General features: G+C 45.3%; 1 protein-coding gene across 2 annotated transcripts in view; it reads left to right on the top strand.

The window, feature by feature from the left end:
• DDC (dopa decarboxylase) overlaps positions 1-24765 on the top strand; it is a 57715-nt gene that overhangs the window by 1353 nt on the left and 31597 nt on the right. Inside the window, exons 1-4 of one of the 2 annotated variants that reach the window (XM_081168563.1) lie at positions 13355-13412; positions 17248-17464; positions 21980-22093; positions 22692-22811. In XM_081168563.1, coding sequence (XP_081024689.1) covers positions 17264-17464; positions 21980-22093; positions 22692-22811 — 435 coding nt within the window. In that variant the 5' untranslated portion in view covers positions 13355-13412; positions 17248-17263. Of the gene's footprint in view, positions 1-13354; positions 13413-17247; positions 17465-21979; positions 22094-22691; positions 22812-24765 lie in introns of those variants that run through there. The other variant, XM_081168562.1, reaches the window with a different exon arrangement.

Below are 24765 nucleotides of genomic sequence, written 5' to 3'. Positions count from 1 at the left end.
GGTTCCATTGCGGCTGTCCCCTCGCCTGCGCTGGATGCCCCGTGCCTGCAGGTGGCCCGCCCCGCCCCCAGGATGCAGGCCCCACCCCTTTGGGCGGCGCATCCGCCTCTGGGGCGTGCGCCAGCCCTGCCCCCGCCTGCTCTCCGCCCCCGGTGCCGGAGCATGAAGCTCCACCACTGGCTGGGCACATGACTCGGAAAGCTGCCTGCGGACAAACGCTGTCTCCCTCGGCCTGAAAGCGAGATGAGTGCCGCACCCCATAGTCGCCTTTGACTGGACTTAACCATCCAGGGGTCCTTTACCTTTACCGTTTATCTGCATCACATTGGTAGTCAAATTAATGAAATGGTACCTGCTTTTTTAAAAATTGTTTCAAGAATAAATCACATGTTCTTTGATTAATAACAACTGTCTCTACTTCTTGTAAGTTTACAGTAAATTTCTTCCAGTTCTTCTGTCTGTGCAGGGGTATGATAACACACAGAAGCAAACATGGCAGTGTTATAAATAAAGATGGCCTGCTTTATTCACCCAGAGAATGGGAAAAAGGAATCAAAGGCCTGGCATTTCTTATAGCCCAAGCTATCACAAAATCACACAAGTCGGCTTGCAAGTAAGTGAGGTTGCAGGAAGAAGCATGTTATGTAGTGTAGTTTCACCCTGGGCCAACAGGGGGATACTGTATATAGTTTTCACTCAGGTCTGTAGATAGTTTTCACTCAGGTCCGCGGCAGTTAGTTTAGGCGGGAACTCTGGGCTGTTGTGGTTACAATGTTGACAGCCGGCTGCCTATAAATACAGGCCGGCTGAGCTGTTCGCAGTTAGTTCTATTCCAGCTTATCTTAATAAAGAGCTACTTGAAGAAAACGCTGTGCCGGCTGCTATGTCAACCCACTACTTAATACTGGCGACGAGGATGGGATGGATGGACATCAGGGCACAGCCAGATGCGGCCAGCCTCTGAACTGAGCTGAATCACAGAGCGAAATCACTGAGCGAAATCACTGGGCAGAACCAATTCAGAGCTGACTGTTCTGGCTAGAGCACTGTGTTCCATCCATCGCCCTTCACGCCGGCATCGGAATCATGGCTTCACTTGTGCCTCTACCGCCGTTTGCGCCAGCCTCTGAGTCATGGGACTCCTACCTCGCTCGGTTCGACTGCTACCTCCAAGCCAACGAGCTGACAGCAGTATCATTGGATCGGAAGCGGGGCCTATTCCTCAGCCTCTGTGGGCCTGAGGTGTTTGAGACGGCCCGAGCATTGGTTGCGCCTGAAGCAGTCCAGGCAACACCATGGGACACGATCCAAGAGAAGCTCCGCAACCACTACGCACCAAAGCCGTCCAAGATTGCTGCCCGCCATGCGTTCTACCACCGGAACCAGGCAGAGGGGGAGTCAATCAACAACTACGCCACCGCCCTGCGACAGGCTGCAATGCACTGTGAGTTCCGAGACTTAGACGATGCCCTGATGGATCGAATCGTCTGCGGAGTCCGGGACATCCATCTGCAACGGCGTCTCCTAGCCAAGCCAGACCTCACGCTACAGAAAGCCATTGAGGAGGCTGTGGCCTCAGAAGCTGCTGAACGCTCCGCCCAGGAGATCCGCAAGTCCAGCAGCCCGCGTCTTGCTAGGGGGCCAGTTCCGGTGCATCATGAAGAGGCCAGCAGTGATGAGGCATCCTCCAGTGAAGACGATGACGTGCACCAGACAAAGCGGGAGCGCCGGAAGCTCCAACAGAAGTCCAAGGGCCAACCGGAATGTGCTGGCTGCGGAGGCGACCATTCCCGTGCCAAGTGTCGATTCAGAGACGCCATCTGTAGGAGGTGTTCCAGAAGGGGCCACATCGCTAAGGTCTGCCGATCGGCTCCGTCTGACACCCCCCCTTCATCGACTCGCAAGTTCAAGTCTTCACTCCAGTCCGCCAAGGAAAGTTGTTTCGCTCTCACCAACTGCCGCTGCCCGTCTGGAACCACGATTGGCCAAACCGACTCGTCTACGCGACGCAAGCTGAACGTCACGGTGCTCATTGAAGGAGCTCCATGTGACATGGAGATCGACACCGGGTCTGCCCTGTCCGTCGTGTCATGGAGCACCATCAAAAGACTGGTACCCAGAGTATCCAAAAGGCAACTCGACTCTCACCGCGTACACCTGAGAGACTACCAGGGAAACGACATTCCCGTGGTTGGCGTTGGCCGGTTCCGGATCGCCTTCAAGGATTTCTCGGGCCTGCTCCGGTTGGTGGTGGTCGAAGGTCAGCGGCCAAGCCTCCTAGGGCTAGACTGGTTTGATGCCCTCGGCCTGGAAGTCACCGGCATCAACTGCATCTCTAACGCAGAGACTGAGGGTCTGGTCAAAGACTTTGCCGAGGTTTTTGACGGCACCTTGGGACAATATACTGGTACGCCCATCTCCTTTAGCCTTGATCCACAAGTCGCCCCCATCAAGCTTAAGCCACGCCGGGTTCCCTTTGCTCTCAAGGCTAAGGTGGACGAACAACTGGACAAACTGATCGCCCAAGGAGTTTTGGAGCCCGTTGACCACGCAAAGTGGGAAACCCCCATCGTCACGCCTGTCAAGCCAGATGGGTCGGTGAGAATCTGCGCTGACTACAAGTGCACAATCAACAAGGCACTTCAGCAGCACGCTTATCCGGTTCCTGTTGTCCAACACCTGCTGCATTCCCTGGGTGAGGGTAAGGTCTTCGCTAAGCTGGACCTTGCCCAAGCCTATCAACAACTGCCAGTCGATGATGCCACTGCTGAAGCACAGACGATCGTCACCCACCGGGGGGCATTCCGTTGCCGCCGGTTGCAGTTCGGGGTGAGTGTGGCTCCTGGCATCTTCCAAAGCCTTATGGAGCGTCTCCTGCAAGGGCTTCCGGGCGTGGTACCATATTTTGATGACGTCTTGGTGTCTGCAGACTCACACCAGCAGCTGTTCGAGCGCCTCCGTGCCGTGCTGACCAGGTTCCAGGAGGCCGGGCTCAAGGTAAAGAGGGAGAAGTGCCTGATTGCTGTTCCACAGGTAGAGTTCCTGGGCTATCTTATCGATGCCTCCGGCCTTCATCCAACCACATCCAAGATCCGCGCTATCCAGCAGGCCCCCACCCCAAAGGACAAAACGGAGTTGCAGGCATTCCTGGGGCTGCTGAACTTTTATAACATGTTCCTGCCCCACAAAGCCACAGTGGCTGAGCCTCTTCACCGACTCCTTAGCACTAAGACGCCTTGGGCCTGGGGTCATCGAGAGACGGCGGCCTTCAACGCGGTCAAGGCTCTCCTTTCTTCAGACAGTGTGCTGGTACAGTACAGTGAATCCAGGCCGCTGGTCCTTGCCTGCGACGCCTCACCTTTTGGCATCGGTGCTGTCCTTAGTCACCGTTTTCCAGATGGAAGAGAAGCACCGCTTGCCTACTTTTCCAGGACACTATCTCCGACGGAACGGAATTACAGCCAGCTCGACAAGGAGGCATTGGCACTTGTGGCTGGAGTGAAGAGGTTCCATGAATACCTCTATGGCAGGACTTTTGACCTCATCACTGACCACAAGCCACTCCTGGGCCTCCTCGCCGGTGATCGTCCAACTCCACCGGTCCTCTCACCACGCATGCTGCGATGGACTGTTTTCCTGGCTGCCTACCACTACCGGCTCATCCATCGCCCGGGAAAATCGATGGGCCATGCCGACGCCCTCAGCCGTTGCCCTCTTCCAGCATTTGTGGAAGACCCGGCTCCAGCTTCATCGCTCCTTCTGATTGAGGATCTTCCGGCAGCGCCTGTATCGGCTGCCACTGTGGCCTCCGCGTCTGCCCAGGATCGCACCATCAGCCGGGTGCTCAACTGGGTGTGGAGGGGGTGGCCACAAGGGCCTTTTGCATCAGAGTTCCAGCCCTTCGCAACCAGACAACATGAACTCTCAGCTCATCGCGGCTGTCTGCTGTGGGGAGACCGCGTCGTGATTCCCCAGGGACTCCGTCAGCGCGTCCTGGAGGCTCTGCACGTTGGCCACCCGGGAATTGTCAAAATGAAGGCGTTGGCTCGGTGTTACGTTTGGTGGCCTAATATGGACGATGCCATCACTGCCTGGGTGTCCGCCTGTCAAGCGTGCCAAGAGTCGAGGCCTGCACCACCGGCAGCTAAGGGACACACCTGGGAGACGCCAAAGACACCCTGGTCGAGGGTGCACATCGATCTGGCTGGCCCCTTTCACGGCCGGACCTTTATGGTAGTGGTGGACGCCTATTCCAAATGGCTGGAGGTCGCCCTGATGCCCTCCACCACTACCGAAGCTGTCATCCGGGTGCTGCGAGGCCTGTTTGCAACGCATGGGTGTCCTGATGTCCTTGTCTCTGACAACGGACCGCAGTTCACGTCAGGCACGTTTGAGCGGTATCTTTTGGGACTGGGCATCCGCCATGCCCTAACGGCACCTTTTCATCCATCCAGCAACGGGCAAGCGGAAAGAATGGTGCGCTCGACAAAAGAGGCACTAGCGCGCATGGACCGGGGAGACTGGCATGAGTGGGTCGCCGAATACTTGTTCGTGCAACACATCACTCCTCATGCGGCCACAGGGAGGAGTCCTGCTGAACTGCTTATGGGCCGCCGCCTCAGGTCACCGCTCGACCGGCTACACCCAGACTTTGCCGTGGCTGAACCCCCAGGCTGTGCCAACGCACCACGGTCATTTGTCCCAGGAAACCAGGTCTTTGCCCGGAACTATGTGGGGGACATCCCTTGGGTGCCAGCCACAGTAGTGGGAGTCACTGGACCTCGCTCGTACCAGGTGGCACTCGAAGACGGACGTTTGTGGCGACGGCACATAGACCAGCTTAGGCGCAGGGTTGGCGACTTAGACACTACCGAGGTGCCCCCAACTGCGCTTGCGGCTCCAGAAGAGACACGTACAGATGGCGAGGCCCCACCTACACCTCCCTCGCAAACTGCCAGCGTGGAGCCGAACCAAGCCGTCTCAGAACAGACTCAGACCACTCCACTTGCGGAGGCTCCATCCACAGCAGCGGATCCAGGGGAGTTGGTTCCAACGCCACCTAGGGTCGCACCACAGCCTCAGCGAGAACTGTGTGGCCCTCCGGACTTGGCTACCAGTCCCCGGCGGTCTGGCAGAGTTTCCAAGCGCCCAACTCATTTAAAGGACTACGTTGTTGGACAGGTATCACTGTTGGTCTAAGTATGGGAAATGTAACCGATATGCTTTTGTGCCTAATTGAACCATTACGCGTAGTGCTGTATATAAGGAAACCATTACGATTGTAACTAACGCCTTATCTCGGTGGGGAGGGGTGTTATGTAGTGTAGTTTCACCCTGGGCCAACAGGGGGATACTGTATATAGTTTTCACTCAGGTCTGTAGATAGTTTTCACTCAGGTCCGCGGCAGTTAGTTTAGGCGGGAACTCTGGGCTGTTGTGGTTACAATGTTGACAGCCGGCTGCCTATAAATACAGGCCGGCTGAGCTGTTCGCAGTTAGTTCTATTCCAGCTTATCTTAATAAAGAGCTACTTGAAGAAAACGCTGTGCCGGCTGCTATGTCAACCCACTACTTAATAAAGCATATTGGCATATTCTTGTGCAACAAACATACAGATTTCTGTTGACCAAATAATCTTTAAATTAAACCTTAGCTCAAAAGACACATGCCATTTCTGTCAGTCTTACTGGTAGTTAACATCTAAGCTTGGTGGCATTACAATGTCTGCTACATTTACCTTTCTTTATCAACCAACTGGTTCAATCAATAAAATGTTTATTTAATGGCTGAAAGATTGTAGTAAAGTACACATCACAGCCACCAATTATTTATGATTACAGGTAGCAAGGCAGGAGGTCTGAAAGATACTAGAACATTCAGATATGTTGTTACCTGTTGAGCAATAGATTTATTAGACCTCTCAAGAAAGTTATTTAGAACTGTCTCTTAAGGATCAACTAGGAAATTGCCTTATATAAATTTTGTGTTCTCTGACCCCTTGATAAAATCTGGACTGTTACAAGCTCTTTAGTGGTTGCAAGGACACTGCCTATCATTAAAGGAAACTTTGGCAAATCTGCCATATATAGTCCTAGAGGCCGAAACCTTTAAATATGCTAACGAAGCTGCTCTTCCATAATGCTGTAGAATTCAGATATGGCTACATTTATTAGAGGCTGAGCAATGCAGGGCAAGTGAGCCTTGTGCATATGGCCTATAAGTTGACTCATGTCACTCTTGAGCATCCTCACACAGGCTTCTCCCCACATTCATGGGGGTTACCCTGCACGCGTAAGTGAAATCGTGTAAAGTGAGGACACCCCTCTTTAAAAAGGAGGATGCGGAAGAGGACACAGAGAGAGAGACTCACCCTGGAAATCGCTCAGGGCCGCTGGCCTGCCTGTTCTGAGCCTGCCTGCCTCCAGGGAGCCCGTGTGTGCTGTGCAGCAGAGATGGGGAGATGAAGCCTCCTGCCTTGCGCCACTGGCTGATCGAAGGACGCCTTCCCTTGCTCAGGAAGCAGCCCCGAGTGAAGGAAGGCCACTCTATTTATTTATTCATTTCGTGGCAACCAGTGAGAGAGTGGTGTGTGTGTGTGTGTGTGTGTGTGTGTGTGTGTGTGTGTGTGTGTCTGCATGCGCGTGTGCCTGAATTTCATTCTCTGTTTAACCGAAGATTACCTTGCACTATGGAAGGATCAATTCTTTGCAGGTGTGGAACAGACATTAGAATCATAGAATCATAGAATTGGAAGAGACCACAAGGGCCATCGAGTCCAACCCCCTGCCAAGCAGGAAACACCATCAGAGCACTCCTGACATATGGTTGTCAAGCCTCTGCTTAAAGACCTCCAAAGGAGGAGACTCCACCACACTCCTTGGCAGGAAATTCCACTGTCGAACAGCTCTTACTGTCAGGAAGTTCTTCCTAATGTTTAGGTGGAATCTTCTTTCTTGTAGTTTGGATCCATTGCTCCGTGTCCGCTTCTCTGGAGCAGCAGAAAACAACCTTTCTCCCTCCTCTATGTGACATCCTTTTCTATATTTGAACATGGCTATCATATCACCCCTTAACCTCCTCTTCTCCAGGCTAAACATGCCCAGCTCCCTTAGCCGTTCCTCATAAGGCATCATTTCCAGGCCTTTGACCATTTTGGTTGCCCTCCTCTGGACACGTTCCAGTTTGTCAGTGTCCTTCTTGAACTGTGGTGCCCAGAACTGGACACAGTACTCCAGGTGAGGTCTGACCAGAGCAGAATACAGTGGCACTATTACTTCCCTTGATCTAGATGCTATACTCCTATTATGTAGCAAATGTGAAAGTGCCCGTCCTGCAGATTGAAGTGGTGGTGTGGGCATTTAGGGGGTAAGGTGACCCTTCAGTTAGACTGGTCCAAAGTTTTGAAGAGCTTTATATAGTAATAGCAACACCTTGAAATTGGCCCGGTAACCAGTTGCAGTCATTGCAGATCTCTGAACAATGGTGTAATATGCTGACAGGATATCGCTCCTCTCAGCTGTTACGCTGCAGTGTGTTGCTGTTATGCTACCAAGTGCAAGGGAATTGCCACACGGAGTGTATTCAAGTCTTGAAGTTACCAGTGACTGGATTACTGTGATCAGATTATCCTGGTCTAGGAATGGGTGTTGCTGTCGTACCAGCCAAAGCTGATAAAAGGTGCTCCTAGCTGCCGAGGCTACTTGGACATCAAGCGAGAAAGTTGGATCCAGATGCACCCACAGAAGCTCCTTCAGGGAGAGTGCAACCTCCGTCTAGGGCAGGAAACCGGCCAATTTCTCAGACTTTTCAAGTGGATTCAGACTCAGTTTATTGGTTCTCATCAAAACCAGCTCAATTTAGGATTTAGGGCAGACAAAAGAAAATGCTTCTTTATGCAGCGCATAGTCAAACAGTGGAGCTTGCAGTGATGACCACCAACTAGGATGGCCTCAAAAGAGGATTAGACAAATTCATAGAGGAGGAGAGGCCTATCGATGGCTACTATGCTCCGCCTCTGCAGTTGGAGGCGGCAATGAAGACCAGTCCCTGGAAATCTTGAGAGGCGGAGAGTTGGTCTTGTGCTCATCTTCTACTCCCCAGTTTCACCAGGTACCTGGTTGGGAGACCGGGATGCTGGACCAGGTGGGATATTATGTTCTTGTGATGCAGGAGCTGGGATGTGTCCAGAATTGGTGCACAGCTCTTGAAAGTACATCACACATCTGGGATATTTTCTCTCTCTTTGGCTGTTATTTGAAATGGTTCTTCCAAAATTCAGTTTCTGCTCTGTTGTATGCTTCATTCTTGATTTGTTTTTGCTTCCTTCCTATTCTGCACTCGCGTCTCTTTTCCAGGCATGATCCAGTATGGTTTCAGTATTCTTTCATTCCTCTAGGAAATGTATATTTAATGTTGGTATCCATCTACTATCCCTTCTTCAATTCTAACAGCTAAGGTAAAAAAACCAAACAAAAAACATTTAATAATTTAGCAATGTTTCCCGTAACATGCTTGTTGGAAATTACATGTACTCAGCTGGGATTTTCAGCATGATTTTTACTTGTCAAAATTCCTTTTATAATCCTGTTTTCCCCCTGATGTGTTTTTTGCCTGAATCTTAAGTGGCTAGCTGTCTGCTCTGTGTTTCAAAATATAACTTTGTTGTTTAGTCATTTAGTCGTGTCTTGAGTGGCCCTGCACCGCATAACTCATAGCTTCTCTGAGTTATTCAAGCCCCTTCACCATGGCAAGGCAGTGATTCATGAAGGGGAAAATATAACTACAGTACCACATTTTAAAAAAAAATATAGGGTGAACTTGCCTCACTTCTGGGGAGGCAAATCAGTGGGAGAGCTAAAGATTTCGTTTTCTGAATTTTGTTTTTGATTCCAGGTCTGAATTGGGTTAGATCAGGCCCAAAATGATCTGAACTGAGTTGGTGCCTGTTGTGCCAGCATCCCCCCACACCTGCCCCGCCTTCCCACTCTGAGCAACTTGTACAGCTCTGAGCTAGGTTTTGGACGGGCATGTCAATAATTCCCCTGTATTCCTTCCGCCGCCACAGATAACATTTATCTGGATATCCCACCCCAGCATAACCAAATATGAGGCATGCGGTGTAATGCAATTAATTCAGCAAACAGAAATAATAAGCAAGGGTTTTGTGTGTGTGTCGTTTCAGCTTTTCTTTATCTTATTTGTTACTTTATCGGATACACAAAAACGGCTACTACTGTATAATAGTGATCCTGTACAAAATCATGGGCTCTGCCAAATCACATCCACCACCATCTCCCCCCCCCCGACTCCACTCTCATGTGTCTCACCCCCAACATTCAGACTCCCTTTCAAGTTCTCCTTCATTCACCACTCATTCATTCGCCCACGTTCTAAGCTCATTCCTTCCTAACATTTACCTCAGTTCTTCTCATACACTTCCCTGTGCATTCACCTTAATTGCACTGCTATTTTATACACACACCAGAGCCTCCCACTCTGATTTCCCCAGTCGGAATCACTGAATCGGAGTTACTGTTTCATTGTGTTTTTTAATGTTATTGTTATTTTATGTTTTTATACTCTAAACTATCCTGTGATCTTAGGAAAAAGGGCAGTAAAATAATGAATGAATGAATGAATGAATGGGGCTCACACATTTCTAGCTTCAATCTATCCAGGTCTTGGTTAGTGGGGAAGGAAAGTGCCCCCTGCCTCAAGCGCCTCCCCTTTGCGGGACTCTGCACTCTCTGCAGCCTGAAGCACAATATTAAGAGCTGAGCTCAGTCTGCCTTAAAGGAAAGAGAAAAGGCAAGATCCATGGCAAGTAGGGACAATGTCAAATGGTTCCCTGTGTCTATGTCCTGCCCTTGAGGTTTTGCTACTCCTTTTGCTGGCACATTGCACTTTCAAATTTATTTGTAGTTTATTTACTCAGACAAGTCTATGATCCTTTGATCTTTGCAACTGTTGAGTATGTTAAATCTGAATTTTCTTTTTGGTCTTTTTACCACATGAAAAAGGATTTCTGCCTTTATTATACATACATGAGCTTAGCTCAGGGGACCCAATTTCCTCTTTTGTTTTCTCCCTTAACAGGTAATCTAAAATTAGATCAACTGGGATCACATCAAAAGAGGGATGACTTTGTTGAAAGTAAATGTAATTCAGTCACCAATTCCAAATTAAAATTGTGTGTGTGTGCGCGCGCGTGTGTGCGCTCTCGTTTTCATTACAGAAAAAAAAGAACAATTAATAAGGGAAAGCCACTTATCCAGACTAAGTTAACAATGATTAATCTGAGCATCACCACTCACAAACTGATTATGGAACTGGAAGCCCACAGTTTAAGATGGCATCCAAAATGATGCCCCAAACTTATGCTTCCATTGCCATATAGGAGCTTGAGAGAAACAGTAAATGACTGAACTGAGATACCTACAAAATCATTAGAATACATATACATTTATACCAAAGCATAAAGTAAAGGTAAAGGTACCCCTAGCTGTTAGGTCCAGTCGTGGCCGACTCTGGGGTTGCGGCGCTCATCTCGCTTTACAGGCCAAGGGAGCCGGCGTACAGCTTCCGGGTCATGTGGCCAGCAGGACTAAGCCGCTTCTGGCGAACCAGAGCAGCGCACGGAAACGCCGTTTACCTTCCTGCTGGAGCGGTACCTGTTTATCTACTTGCACTTTGACGTGTTTTCAAACTGCTAGGTTGGCAGGAGCTGGGACCGAGTAACGGGAGCTCACCCCGTCGTGGGGAATCGAACTGCCGACCTTCTGATCAGCAAGCCCTAGGCTCAGTGGTTTAGACCAAACCATAGCACAATATAAATTACATAATCTAAGCAGCAACCTTTATAGTCTTGTCAAAACATATAATGCCTTTAAATTATATTGTTCTGTAAAATACTTCATAGACTCACTTGGAATTCCAAAAAACATAGAACACTAAACAAAATATCACAGCTAGAAGCCTAGAGCTGACAATATTTTTTAATGTTTTATAATTATGGGTGTCACTGTAGCCTGCAGTTTGAGCCCCTCCCCAAAAAAAGTTTCCAAGTTTTATTTAGTTTTAAAAATTAAAATGTATTTTTTAAAAGCTAACTGTTCCTATAGGTCCCTGCTACAACGCTGTGATGCCAAAATGTTTTTCTGTGGTCCTCTAAGACTCCACATTTGTCCTTTAAAAAAGAGAGGCCATGCTCACTGTTGCACTTCAACAAGCAGCCCTTGGGAGGGCTGACCATGGGTAAATGAGACCCCCCCAAAAAAGAAAAGGGGGGAAAACTACGACTGGTCATCTTGATGTTGATACCAGGAAAGGTCCTCAAACACATAATTAAACAGTTGGTCTTTGAACACTTAGAAAAGGAGGCTGATTACTAAGACCCAGCATAGATAGATATATAGATATAGATTACAAGCTTGGTGGATCAGGGGAATGCTGTGGACATTGTGTATCTTGATTTCAGTAAGGCTTTTGAAAGCGTTTCCCATGATATTCTTTCAGAGAAGCTGGTAAAATGTGGGCTGGGTGAGGTAACTGTTATGTGGATTTGTAGCTAGTTGACTGACTGAACCCAAAGAGTGCTCAACTAATGGTTCCTCCTCATCCTGGGGGAAAAGTGACAAGTGGGGTTGTTGGTCAATGTCTTTATAAACAACTTGGATGAAGGAATTGAAGGGGTGCTCATCAAATTTGCATATGACACCAAACTGGGAGGGGTAACTGATGCCGCAGGAGACAGACTTGGGATTCAAGATGACCTTGATAGATTGAATTTCAGTAGGGCCAAATGTCAGGTTCTACACTTAGGCAGGAAGAACCAGCTACACAAATATAATATGGGAGACACCTGGCTTGCCAGTAGTCCATGTGAAATGGATCTAGGGGTATTAGTAGACCACAAGCTGAACATGCGTCCACAGTGTGATGTAGCAGCAAATCTTTTTTTATTTTAAAAATGCTATTCTAGGCTGCATCAACAGAAATATAGTGTTCAGGTCAAGAGAAATAATAGTAGTACAGTGGTACCTCGGGTTAAGTACTTAATTCGTTCTGGAGGTCCGTTCTTAACCTGAAACTGTTCTTAACCTGAAGCACCACTTTAAGCTAATGGGGCCTCCCACTGCCGCCGGGGCACAATTTCTGTTCTCATCCTGAAGCAAAGTTCTTAACCTGAGGTACTATTTCTGGGTTAGCGGAGTCTGTAACCTGAAGTGTATGTAACCTGAAGCGTATGTAACCCGAGGTACCACTGTACTCTATTCTGCCTTGGTCAGACCACACATGGAGTCTTGTGTCTACTTCTGGGCACCACAATTTAAGAAGGATGTTGATTGCAGCTCTCTGTCAAAATCAACTCAACCCTTAAAAGCTGGTCCATTTTGTTGCTCTCTCCCAACTTGTTGAGACAAGATATCTGCTATTTTCTCTCACACATCTCTGCTCATCCTGTAAATAGTTCCTGCATGAATAAAGCCTTTGAACTCCAGAGACTTCAGAAATTGTAAGTGATTATTCTAATCTAATTCACCCAAGCTGCAAGATCTGCTACCACATACACACCACACAATTTATGCACATGTCTGCACATCCAAGAATCCTGGCAGCCCATCACTCTGTCCACTACACCATGCTGCCTCTCCAAAGTTTTCTTAATCTCCACCTGACAATTTTCACAGCACTAGCTATCTTGCAGGTCAAAGTACTTGATAAGCATCCTTAAGTAAACCTTGAAGTGATTATTTCAGGCATAATCCAGCCAAGCCTACCCCCTCCTCTGTGCCAGTGATAAAGCAAGTTAACTGAAATTTGTAACCCTATAAATAATAGAGAAAACACATCCACAGTGTATTTCAACAATGCCTTTTCGAGTTGAGAGTTGTATGACCTTTGTTGGCTGGTTGCTTTCAGTTCTTCCACACACATGTATTAAAAGCAGCTCTCCTAAAGCTCACTGCATGCAATAATCGTGTGTACACAGGTTGGCCTTTCACTGATGTGTACCCAACACAGCTCAGAGAGGCATATTCTAGACATACTGTAACAAAACTCTGTCAGTGCCAAATATTTACTTCAGTAATTGTGGCACAGATGTGTAAATAAAAATTGCTGTAGTGGCTTCAATAGTAATGAAATCTTCTTGATATATTAGGGTGAATACTTAGCAGTGTTTTCGAAAGATATTTAAAGTAGCGTTTGTGAATGAATGGATGCAGAGAGGGAGGGTGTGTGTGACATGCAGAATGTTAAAATGCAAAGCACTATCTTCTGATTGGCTCGTGGAAAGTGGATACTGTAGATATAAACTAGCAACTGCATCCTCTGGTCTTTATAACTGTCACAAAGAAAGCAGACGGGTAAGAGAGAGAGAGAGAGAGAGAGAGGACAAAATCTCACCAACAGTAAGTAAAAGTCCTAACTTTCTAAGCTTAAATAGTATAGAAATGGCACCTTAATGCACCATTTAATTGTACACTATCCCAGGACTTTACTGAAATAGTCAGGAGATAGAGTAAATGGCACACATGCATGTGTGTGCAGATACAGATTCAATTAATTTTTTTTTATTAACATGTCAAAATTGTCATGCTGTTTTTTTATACACCTGGCATGCACATGTCTCTTTGAGGTTGCATAATATGACAAAATAGAATTGAAAGGTGCTGATCCTATGTGCATTACATGAAACTGCTATTGCAAACACGTGTCTTCAGCATAATATTTTGGGATCAAAATATAAATACTGTTCATGTAACTCAGTCTCTATATTAAAGCATGTATACTGCTTAGCTGCACTGACAGTCAATGAAGTGGCTAAAACAGGCACTTAATTCTTAGAAATAAGCAACAGATCTTAAAGGATCCATTCTATAGGAACTGAAGCAGAACCCTTCCCTATTTAAATGAAAATGACAAATACAAAGTTTCAGCAAACTTACTTAAGCGGGTTTACTATATCTACAGTCTATAAATGTCTATAAGCCAGAAGAGGGGTGGAGGGAAGTTAATTCAGATAAGATATAGATTTTAAGGAGAATACTATTGTTAAGCTGTATTGTGTTTAAGATATTTGAAAAAAATAATAAAAATTATGGGGGGGGGGAGTTTCAGCAAACTTTATTAGTATGTGTGGCATAAACCCGCCAGTTATTTTAAATGATTTTGTTAAATTGTATTATATCATTAAAAACAAACAAGATAATTATGTAGTATAGTTATTGATTTCAAAGGGGAAAATAATGCATAAAGTTGTATTTGATCTTGAAATTTACTCTTTCGGTGCATAGTAAATGAAATTAATTCCCCAGCAAATCTGTCCCAGTGTGTCTGTTCTTTGGCTCTCTTCTGTTACAGTAGCTCAGTCAGATACAGCCCAGACTGGTTTTTTTTACCATTTGTTTAAATGTGATTATGTCTCAGTTATTTCCAGTAAAAAGCCGCTCATATTTTTGCAGTTGTTAGTAAGCAAACTACTAATGCAGGATTTACACATGCCATAGAATCAGCTAAATATCCCAGTAACACTATATTTCAGGAGCACCTGCCTTATCTTTCAATATTTCCAAAATTTGCTTCCAAAGAATGTCAATAAAAGTACATGAGATGTCCAGACAGTAGATGAGATCACCAAGAATTATCATGCTGCAGAAAAATAGGCATGCTTTAATTTTAGGAGAATCAAGTACCTATGGAGCTATCTTTTGTAAGTTTTCTTTCATATTAATGTTAATCGGGTTTCCAGTTACATGTCACCATTTCGATACTCTAAATGAAGATATTTACTCCATTTCAGTTTCTCTCTTTGTATATGGTTAAACACATCTAAAGCAAAAGTAGATATGTTTTTTTCCATTAGACCTTTCAGTGTAATTTGTGTTAGCCATGTTGTTTTCAATATGATTTTTAACTTTCATATAGACATTCAATGCAATCTTGAATTGCATTGAATACTTGGCTAGTTAGTCTTGTTCTTAACTTTCTAAAGGACGAGACTGAAATGACTATTCAGTACCTTGTACACTTCTAGCATTTTAATACATTTCTAGCTGGCCCCAGAGATGGGATAGTTGGCCCAATTGATGGTTTCACTTAGACTTCTTATGTCTCAGGCCAAAGGCCCCTTCTTCCACATCATGTTGTTATGTGTAGCCCAGTTCCTTTGAAAGGAGGTCACTGAAGACTTATTGGTCTTTTGTGATACAAGCTGTATTTACACATCTAGACAGGCTGATTGAGCATAGGTGTTTAAGTCCAACAGATGCCCCAAAGTTTAGTTCGTTTGTTTATATACCACTAATTCAGAAAAGCCCAAAGGGCTTTACTCCAATTTACTCCACTTCCTCTGCAAAACTCACAATGCCCTCGTTGCAGGAACAGTTCCAGGATTCAGTGAGATTTAAAGCCAAAGAACTCCAGCGCAGCAATAGCCCTTTTCAGCTATTACACGTGCCACATTATACCCATTCTACGTGCGCAAGAAATCAACTTTTAAGTGTTGCAGCATCTATGCTTTGGAACTCCCTGCCTGTTGATATTATGGTGCCAGCTAAAAACATTATTGTTTAGACCAACCTACCCAGATAGGTAGAAGACTGTTTTACTTTGCTTTTAGTTTATTGCTGATTTTAATTTTTTAAAATATTTTAAATGGTTATTTTTAAATTCTTTTTGCCAATACTTTTATTGTTTAATTCTTTTTGTAAACTGCCTTGAGTTGTGTGCTTTTTCCAATCAAACATTATATAATTTTATTAAATAAATAAATAAAGTGTGTGTGTATGTGTGTAACCACTTACAATCTAAAAGAGATATCTGATTTAACAAATGGATAATAGTGGATAGCTATAATATAATAAGGGACGCGGGTGGCGCTGTGGGTAAAACCTCAGCGCCTAGGACTTGCCGATCGCATGGTCGGCGGTTCGAATCCCCGCGGTGGGGTGCGCTCCCGTCGTTCGGTCCCAGCTCCTGCCCACCTAGCAGTTCGAAAGCACCCCCGGGTGCAAGTAGATAAATAGGGAGCGCTTACCAGTGGGAAGGTAAACGGCGTTTCCGTGTGCTGCGCTGGCTCGCCAGATGCAGCTTGTCACGCTGGCCACGTGACCCGGAAGTGTCTGCGGGCAGCGCTGGCTCCCGGCCTATACAGTGAGATGAGCGCACAACCCTAGAGTCTGGCAAGACTGGCCCGTACGGGCAGGGGTACCTTTACCTTTCTAATATAATAACTGGGAGGCAGGTGGCGCTGTGGGTTAAACCACAGAGCCTAGGGCTTGCCGATCAGAAGGTCAGCGGTTCGAATCCCCACGACGGGGTGAGCTCCCATTGCTCGGTCCCTGCTCCTGCCCACCTAGCAGTTCAAAAGCATGTCATAGTGCAAGTAGATAAGTAGATACTGCTCTAGTAGGAAGGTAAACGTCATTTCTGTGCGCTGCTCTGGTTTGCCAGAAGCGGCTTAGTCATGCTGGCCACATGACCTGGAAGCTGTACGCCAGCTCCCTCGGCCAATAAAGCAAGATGAGCACCGCAACCCCAGAGTCATCCGCGACTGGACCTAATGGTCAGGGGTCCCCTTACCTTTACCTATTATATAATAATGGGTCACTATTATATAATAATGGATAACAAATAAAATAATAGTAAATTGAGGATTATTTCTACATAAATTACCCACATTTGTAATTAAGCTATCTTCCTTTGTATCATCTAGATATAGCAAGCAACCCATTTCTTTAAAGCCCCAGAACTGAGTGAAGGAGGTAGCTGTCTCTAGGATTCCATTTCAGGGTATTCTGGGGGGGGGGGCGCATTGCATGTAACTTAGTGCAGTAAAACTGGAACAGGGCAGGATTTACTTCTGAGTGAATGAATGCATGCGCACTAGAATCTTGATCAAGAACTATTGCAGCAGTATGATTGACTGCAATACTATTGGGGGGGGGGCCCCATTACTTTAAAAAGTATACAACTTGTTGTTTTGAATGAGACTATATTGCACTGAATATTTTTTTAATTCAACCCCTCTCCCCGGTTTTTCCTTTGGAAATTTCCCTAAAAGCTTTCACATTTCTGACTCCATTCCTTTTGATTCCAGGCTCTGCCCTGGGATCATTTTTGTTATTGTATTTTTCAGTACAGTAGTTGACAACCTGATTTTTGTATGCATCAGACTTCACTTATGAGGAAAATTGCCCAATTCCAGGTGGGCAATTTTTAAAAATGCCAATTTGTTTCTTTTAGAGTCTGAAATTTTGACATGGATGCCACAGAGTTCCGAAAAAGAGGAAAAGAAATGGTGGACTATATTGCAGATTACCTGGAGACGATAGAGAAAAGACGGGTCTATCCTGATGTGGAGCCCGGGTACCTGAGGCCTCACATCCCAGATTCTGCTCCTGAAGAACCTGAGAGATTTGAAGATATCCTTAAAGATGTTGAAAAGATCATTATGCCTGGGGTAAGATCAAACTGCAGATGAGCTTTAAAGAATGGGCTTGTCTACATGGGAGGTTTACTGTGTGTTTACAGCTGTTTGCATTCTCCTTTAATTTGTGTAGTACATGTGTCATCAGCCTCAGACAACAGCAGTCCCGATGCTTTCCTGCTGTAAATTTGAGTTTTCCCAACACAGGGATAATCTGTTCAATTGGGAGAAATCAGGCCACGAACCACTCCACCTGGAGCCTCAGACAATTAGCTGTGGTGGTTTTGGGTGGGTGGATCAGTTGTCACTCTCTGTTACTTCCCTTTCCAAATTCACTACTTCCCCAATGCTTTAACTTCCTTTCCAGCTATGCTCATGACTATATCTGGCATGATCCTGAATGGACGACTGTAGCTGTATATGTATATGTATATGTATATGTCCCAATAAATAGAGGTGTGCGCCAAGGCTGCATTTTGGCCCCACTCCTCTTCAACTTGTTTATTAGCGATATGAAGCTCTTTCTGAATGAGTCTCAAGCCAACATTCATGCCCCCCGCCTAGCTGATTTTCGCTGCCCTCTGCTCCTATATGCCGACGATGCAGCGATCCTTTCCTACTCTAGAGTCGGTTTATGCAGAGCTCTAAAGATTTTTGTGGCTTATTGCAGACTCAACCATCTGACAATTAATCATGGGAAATCTAAAGTCCTGGTCTTTACCAGGTCTCGGAAAACTTACAGCTGGAAGTTAGATGGAGTCCAATTAGAACAGGTTTTCAAATTTAAATACCTGGGAGTCTTTTTTCACTACAACCTAAGCTGGAAGCCACAGATAGAGTATTTACTAAACAAAGGGAAAACAATACTTTATACTCTACTCCAATTTTTTGCGGCCGACGGAGCCTCCCACATCCCTTCTGCATTGAAGGTGTACCATGCAAAAGTGGTTTCCACCCTCTGTTATGCTGCCCCACTCTGGGCCCCAGGGTCCAATTTAACATCGTTGGGGACATTGCAGAATCAGTTTCTCCGTCGCCTCCTGAAACTCCCCATGTGTGTGAGCAACGCAGCCATACGTCTGGAGTTAAGGAGTGCATCATTGGAGACTGTCATCTGGAAGCGAGTCTTTGGTTATTGGCTGTCCAGCTGGCATAGGCTTCCCGACCATTACCTTTTTCAGTGCCTCTGGCGGGACGACTTTGTCAATCCGTGGGTAGGAAAAATCCATGCCAAACTTCTGAGCATCGGAATTTCCCCAGCGGACTCTTTAAAGATGAACTTACGCTCAGCCAAAAGCCTTATTGAGCAAAGATTAGCAGACATTGAAAATCAACACAACCTCGCCGGGGGTGGGGGTGTCTGCTCCTCCAGGTATCACGGAATAACCCCACCACTTGGCCTCCCATCATACATGTCATCTCTTTCATCTGTACCACACCGACTTGCATTTATTCGTGCAAGGTTCAATGTCCTTCCGTCGAACCTGCTGAGCCACAGATTTTCCAAGGGTTTGGTGTCTCCGCTATGCGTGTGTGACGGGAAAACTGTTGATTCTCTTCCACACATAATGTTCAACTGTCCCCTACATAGCATAGCCAGGACTAAATTCCTGGGTCCTGCTTTACTGCGCTTGGTTGGCAGGCCTGTTGAGTCACACGCCGCACTGCTTTTGCAGGATACAGATCCTTCTGTAACTCTGCAGGTGGCGAGATTCCTGAATGCGGTTATCTCACACACAAAAACCACCAAAAACAACAACAACATCAAAAACTAATCGGACAGTTATGAAGAAGAGTGCATGTCGGATCCAGTCTTCAGTTTTCCTTTTTCTGGGATCCGTCCCCTGGAGCTCTCCGGGCCCCAAGCTGTTATCTGGCTCTGCTCAATGACCCACCCCTGCATCATGGCGTTCACCTTCTGGTGCCGAATATATCGGTCTTTATGCCTCTGTGCTTTTATGTTTGTACATACTTTATGGGCTAATAGCCGTAAATAAATAAATAAATAAATAAATAAATAAATAAATAAATAAGTATAAGTATATGTATATGTATATGTATATGTATATGTATATGTATATGCATGTGTGTAGTTCCCTCAGTTATGTCCCAAACCAGAAAACTACACAAGCAAATAGAGTGCTGAGTATTTACAATTGCCTGACTCTGTGCTTTTGCACACTTCCTGGGCTGGGAATTTAAAAACAAGAGAACGCCCAAGGTGTGTGCATCGCTATCCATGCACATGACCTGTTGGTCCTCAATCAGCATAATGGTATCAACAAATCACAGACACTTCAAGTGTCCCTATTTTCCAGGAACAGGCCCAGATTTACAGAAGCCATCCCGGTTTCTGATTTGATCCCAGAATGTCCCGCTTTTCATTAGGAAGTCCCTACTTTCATAGGAGAAAAGTTGGAGGGTTTGGAAATATGCGAACCCTGAGCCAAGGTGATAAGTAACTGTACAACCTTTAGAAGACAACTGAAGACGGCCCTCTGAGGGAAGTTTTTTCATGTTTAATGTTTTGTTATGTTTTTATACATGTTGGAAGCCGCCCAGAGTGGCTGGGGCAATCCAGTCAGATGGGTGGGTGTATTATTATTATTATTATTATTATTATTATTATTATTATTATTAGACATCCCTATTGTCATCTGATAAATCTTGGAGAGTATGAAATCAGAAGACAAGGACAAACAGAAAAGGGAACCTGTACAATATTTCTATCTGCTGGTACAAATGTGAAAGACCCAAGTAGTTCCTTATTTACAAAGTCAATATACTGTATGTGGGATAGCCCTACTCAAAGATTGCAATAAAAAATGGTAATATGGCTAAGATTATCTACAGCAGAAAAATGGAAGACTTTGCAGAGTCTGCAAATATATCTGTGGTATAAAAATGTCTGGAACCTAGACATGGCAGAATACAAATCACAATATAAAGGTTTCCAAAGGCTTTGAAGATCCAGAATGTTTTTATTCTGTGCAACGGGACTTTATCCAATGCAACTAATCTCTAGGTCACTATGGTGCTACCAATGCGGGAAATGTGGGCCTCCAAACAGGTGTCCTCTTACATCCAGTTTTGTTGACAAATTAAGAAAATGGCTTCATGGCCATCTTCGTAATAAAATTCAGGGGGAGAAGGGGGGAATGTTGGGAAAAATAAATTAAACCATTCACATGCAACAACGGCAAAAAACATCAAATACATGTAAGTGTGGACTACTTCAGTCTAATTTGAAGGGGGGAAAGTGGATTAACAAATAATGTTCAAATGTGGACAAGTCCAATATGAATTAATTTATAAATAGCCATAACAAAGTTCTTGAGGCAATAATTCTGATCAGTAGTGACTTGTCCATATGAGAATGGCTCTTCCATATCTGTAGAAATTGCCTCAGCACATGAAATCTGTCATACTCCAATTTTGTGATCCAGTACCAGAAAAAGGCAGCGTAGAGACTGCAAGTCGTGTCAGAGTGCCCTGGGAAATCCATAAATCATCCACTACGAGATATGATCTTCAGTGAATGGAAAGCAGGTAAATTAAGGAACGGGAGGGTCAGCGGGCACAAACCCAGCCTCTCTCCCCCAACTCCAATATTGAAAAGGCCATCTATGCTGAGCTGGTGTCAGAGCCAATGAGTGTGAAAGTGATTGTCCCTTTGACTTTCTCCATAATCCGCCTCTTTGCAGACTGTTCTCTTTTGCTTCATCCTGCAAATAGCCTGAAGGAGGGTCACATTTGATTAATCTCTTCAGAATGTGTCACTGACTTAAGTATTATTGCACAAGCTGATCAAGATAAACAGCTTCTGCTGCCTCATCCAAAGCATCAGTCTGCCTCATAGGGGTCTGTGGTCAGCAGCTCCATTTCTCAAGCCCTTGGCATTTCCTGGATTTCTTTGTAATAACTGCCCTTTTCATTCAAATATCAGACTGAAGATATTCTCCCCAGAAGCACCAAATGCGCTTCATATAGCAATTTGTAGGGTTTGTTTTGCATTTCTGGTTTCAAACTGAGATAAAAAAGGATGTATTTGCAGCACCTGGGGGGAGGGATTTTTGGAGATGAGCGTCACAACCGGACTTAATGGTCGTGGGTCCCTTTACCTTTACCTTTACCACAGCATACATTTGTAGCACATGACTTCCCCCAAAGGATAATGGAAACTGTAGTTTACTCCTCACAGAGCTATGATACCCAGCACCCTATAGTCCATATAAACTCAATAGTCAGTAGTAAATTTATAGGCAATATAACATAGATTTAGATTTAGATTATTTAGATTTAGATATGAACCAACCCAGACTCCGTAATCTTCATCTGAGGTCCTCCTTCTTCCAGGCTATTGGCTGATTAAACAATCTAGGGCCTGTGTTTTTCAGGTGGTATTGTTCTGTTTGTTGTTATTTGTTTTTAAACTGTAAAGCACCCGTGATCCTTGGATGAAGGGTGGCGTAGAAATCTAATAAATAAAACAATTCTTCACTCCAGCTTCTTTCCCTGATGTATGCCTGCTTCTGGTCTTTCCGGCAGGTGACGCACTGGCACAGCCCCTACTTCTTTGCCTACTACCCAACGGCCAACTCCTTCCCAGCTCTTCTGGCTGACATGCTCTCTGGGGGCATAGGGTGTATTGGGTTTACATGGGTAAGTGTGTTCCACCCCTCTCTGCTGGGCTTCCTAGGGGACAGGCGACATGCGCAACCTTTGCACCAGGCAGGCAATTCACCCTTCAGTCACCCTGCCAACCACACACCCAATTATTTGTGTTCCTAATTATCACCCACTACCAATGCCTCCCGCATCCATGTCCTGGAGACCCAAGTGTTTTATTGTGTTTATTGTTGTGAACCACTTCAGGTTTTTGTTTTTGTTTAAATATAGAGATATATAAATATTTTAAAACACACAGATTAAGATTGAAGGAGTTTAGCCTGGAGAAAATATGGTTAAGAAGTGATATAATAGCCATCTTCAAACATTTAAAGGACTGTCATATAGATGATGGAGCAGATTCATTTTCTGTTGCTCCAGAGGATAGGGCATGAGCTGTTTGACAGTGGAACAGACTGCCTTGGAAGGTGCTGGATTTCTCTTTGTGAGAGACTTTTCAAGCAGAGATTGTGTGGCCAACTATCAGGGATGCTATATTTGTGGGTTTCCTGTATTATAACTCTTTGTATAAATATTGAGGAGAAGCTACCGCACTCCTGTAGTTTCTTTTTACCACATTTCTCTATTTTAGGCATCAAGCCCAGCTTGCACAGAGCTGGAGACAGTCATGCTGGATTGGCTAGGGAAGATGATCAATTTGCCACCATCATTTCTGGCCGAGAAGGATGGAGAGGGGGGTGGCGTAATCCAGGTAAGCTGGAAGCTTGTGGTCTTAGTTTCTGCATGGTGTATGTTCTGTTCAAACTGGATTGAAACCGATATGTATCTTTGATTTTTTTCTGAATATTATATGGGCATAATGGTTCCCCACAAAGGTGCAGAAGACATGCCATCATGCTTTCAAGTCATCATCTGATATCTGAGGAATGAAGACACTATGCCTGTGTGAACCATCCCTGAAACTCCTGGTTACCCCTGTGAAAACCTAGTTGGGATAATGTCCTATGGAAATATGGATTTGTATATGTAACCTGCCTTTTACCTGAAGGTCCCTACTGGAGTGACATACACCTAAAACAAACAAAATTAAAACACACACAATTAAACCAACTAGACACAAATTTACAAAGTTCATAAACCTTCCTCTCCAAAATACTAGGCAAAAATGTGTGTTTTCAATGACAATGAAACAACAACAGTGTTGTGGGTGAAATGTACCTCAGAGGGATGGTTGTTGCAAAGGAATCAAGACTTTAAAATGAGCCCAGAAGACAGGAGATTGTTCAAGACTGATGTTATGCTGAGGAACCCTACTAGTACCCTGGTTGCCACATTTGGTACCAGATTCAGCTTCCAAACTGGTTTCAAGGAATTTGTTGTTGTTGTTTAGTCATTTAGTCGTGTCCGACTCTTGACCCCATGAATCAGAGCATGCCAGGCACTCCCGCATTTTGTTCAAACTCACTTTTATATGCCTGTTGTCTTTGTCCATGGAGTTTTCTTGGCAGGGATACTGGAGTGGCTTGCCGGTTCCTGCTCCAGGTGGATCACGTTTGGTCAAAACTCTCCACTATGACCTGTCCATCTTGGGTGGCCCTGCTCGGCATAGCTCATAGCTTCTCTGAGTTATTCAAGCCCCTTCGCCACAGCAAGGCAGTGATCCATGAAGGGGGTTTTCAAGGCTAGCCCCATGTAAAAGAACACCAACAATACAATCGGAAATTACCAGAATGTGGATGGTTGCAGCCAAGCTCTCTCTCCTCAGGTGGGGCTCTAGATGATGCACCTGCTGAAGCTGAGCATCAGCACTCCTAGTTCCTGAAGCCACCTGCGATGGCACCAGAGTTATCCTCAAGCTATGCACCTGTTCCTTCAGGGGAAGAGCAACCTGTTGTAGAAGAACTTATCCCTCTTTTAGCTGAGCCAATCGTTAAAATGTTTTAGATGCTACTCTGGCTATTTGGATAAACAGCTGTAATCAGGGCTTTTCTTCTGCTGAAACTCAATGCCGTTGACATTATAATAGAACAAGGGAGGTGTTTGCGGTGAGTTCTGGCACCTCCTTTTTTAGAAAAATAGCACTGGTTGTAATAACTTTGCCCTTTTTAATGGCTAGTTGGAATTCTAGAACTGTACAAACCAGCACAGACCTTGCCCCCAATCCCACAGTATTAAATCTGGAATAACTGCTTGAATGCTTGCTAGCTGGATGAAACGCTTGCTAGCTGGATGTCAGGATGAATTGCTTTTACATGTAGGGTGCAAATGTTGTTTTACTTCACCCCACCATAGCCCTAGTTTTGTGCTGAGGATCAATGAGCAATTATGTCTATTTGCCAATGGGAAATGCTGCCCTTTTAAGCTGACAATTCTTGATGGACTATAATTTGGGGGCACTGAGAGTGGGTGTTGTCTGTGCTGCTGGTGGAGATGAAGCAATTTGTAGTGTTGGTCTTCTTGCCTCATTCTTGTATCAATAATGATAAAAACAAGAAAGAACATGGCGGAGATGGGCTTTATATTAGACTGCCAATCAAATGAATATTGCAATATTGGCCTGTGGAAATGGATGCTTAATTACCCTTAAAGGACCAAATCAATATGAAATTATCCTGCTGCCTCAAAGGTGACACTTGAAAAATCCAAAGCCGAAAGAAAATTTCCGCTTGGGGCTCTGTTTGACTCACCAATGCTTCTGTCGCCTC

The sequence above is a fragment of the Podarcis bocagei genome, assembly GCF_964188305.1.
Source record: "Podarcis bocagei genome assembly, chromosome: 13".
NCBI lineage: Eukaryota > Metazoa > Chordata > Lepidosauria > Squamata > Lacertidae > Podarcis > Podarcis bocagei.
This window is presented reverse-complemented; position numbering and strand designations above follow the sequence as displayed.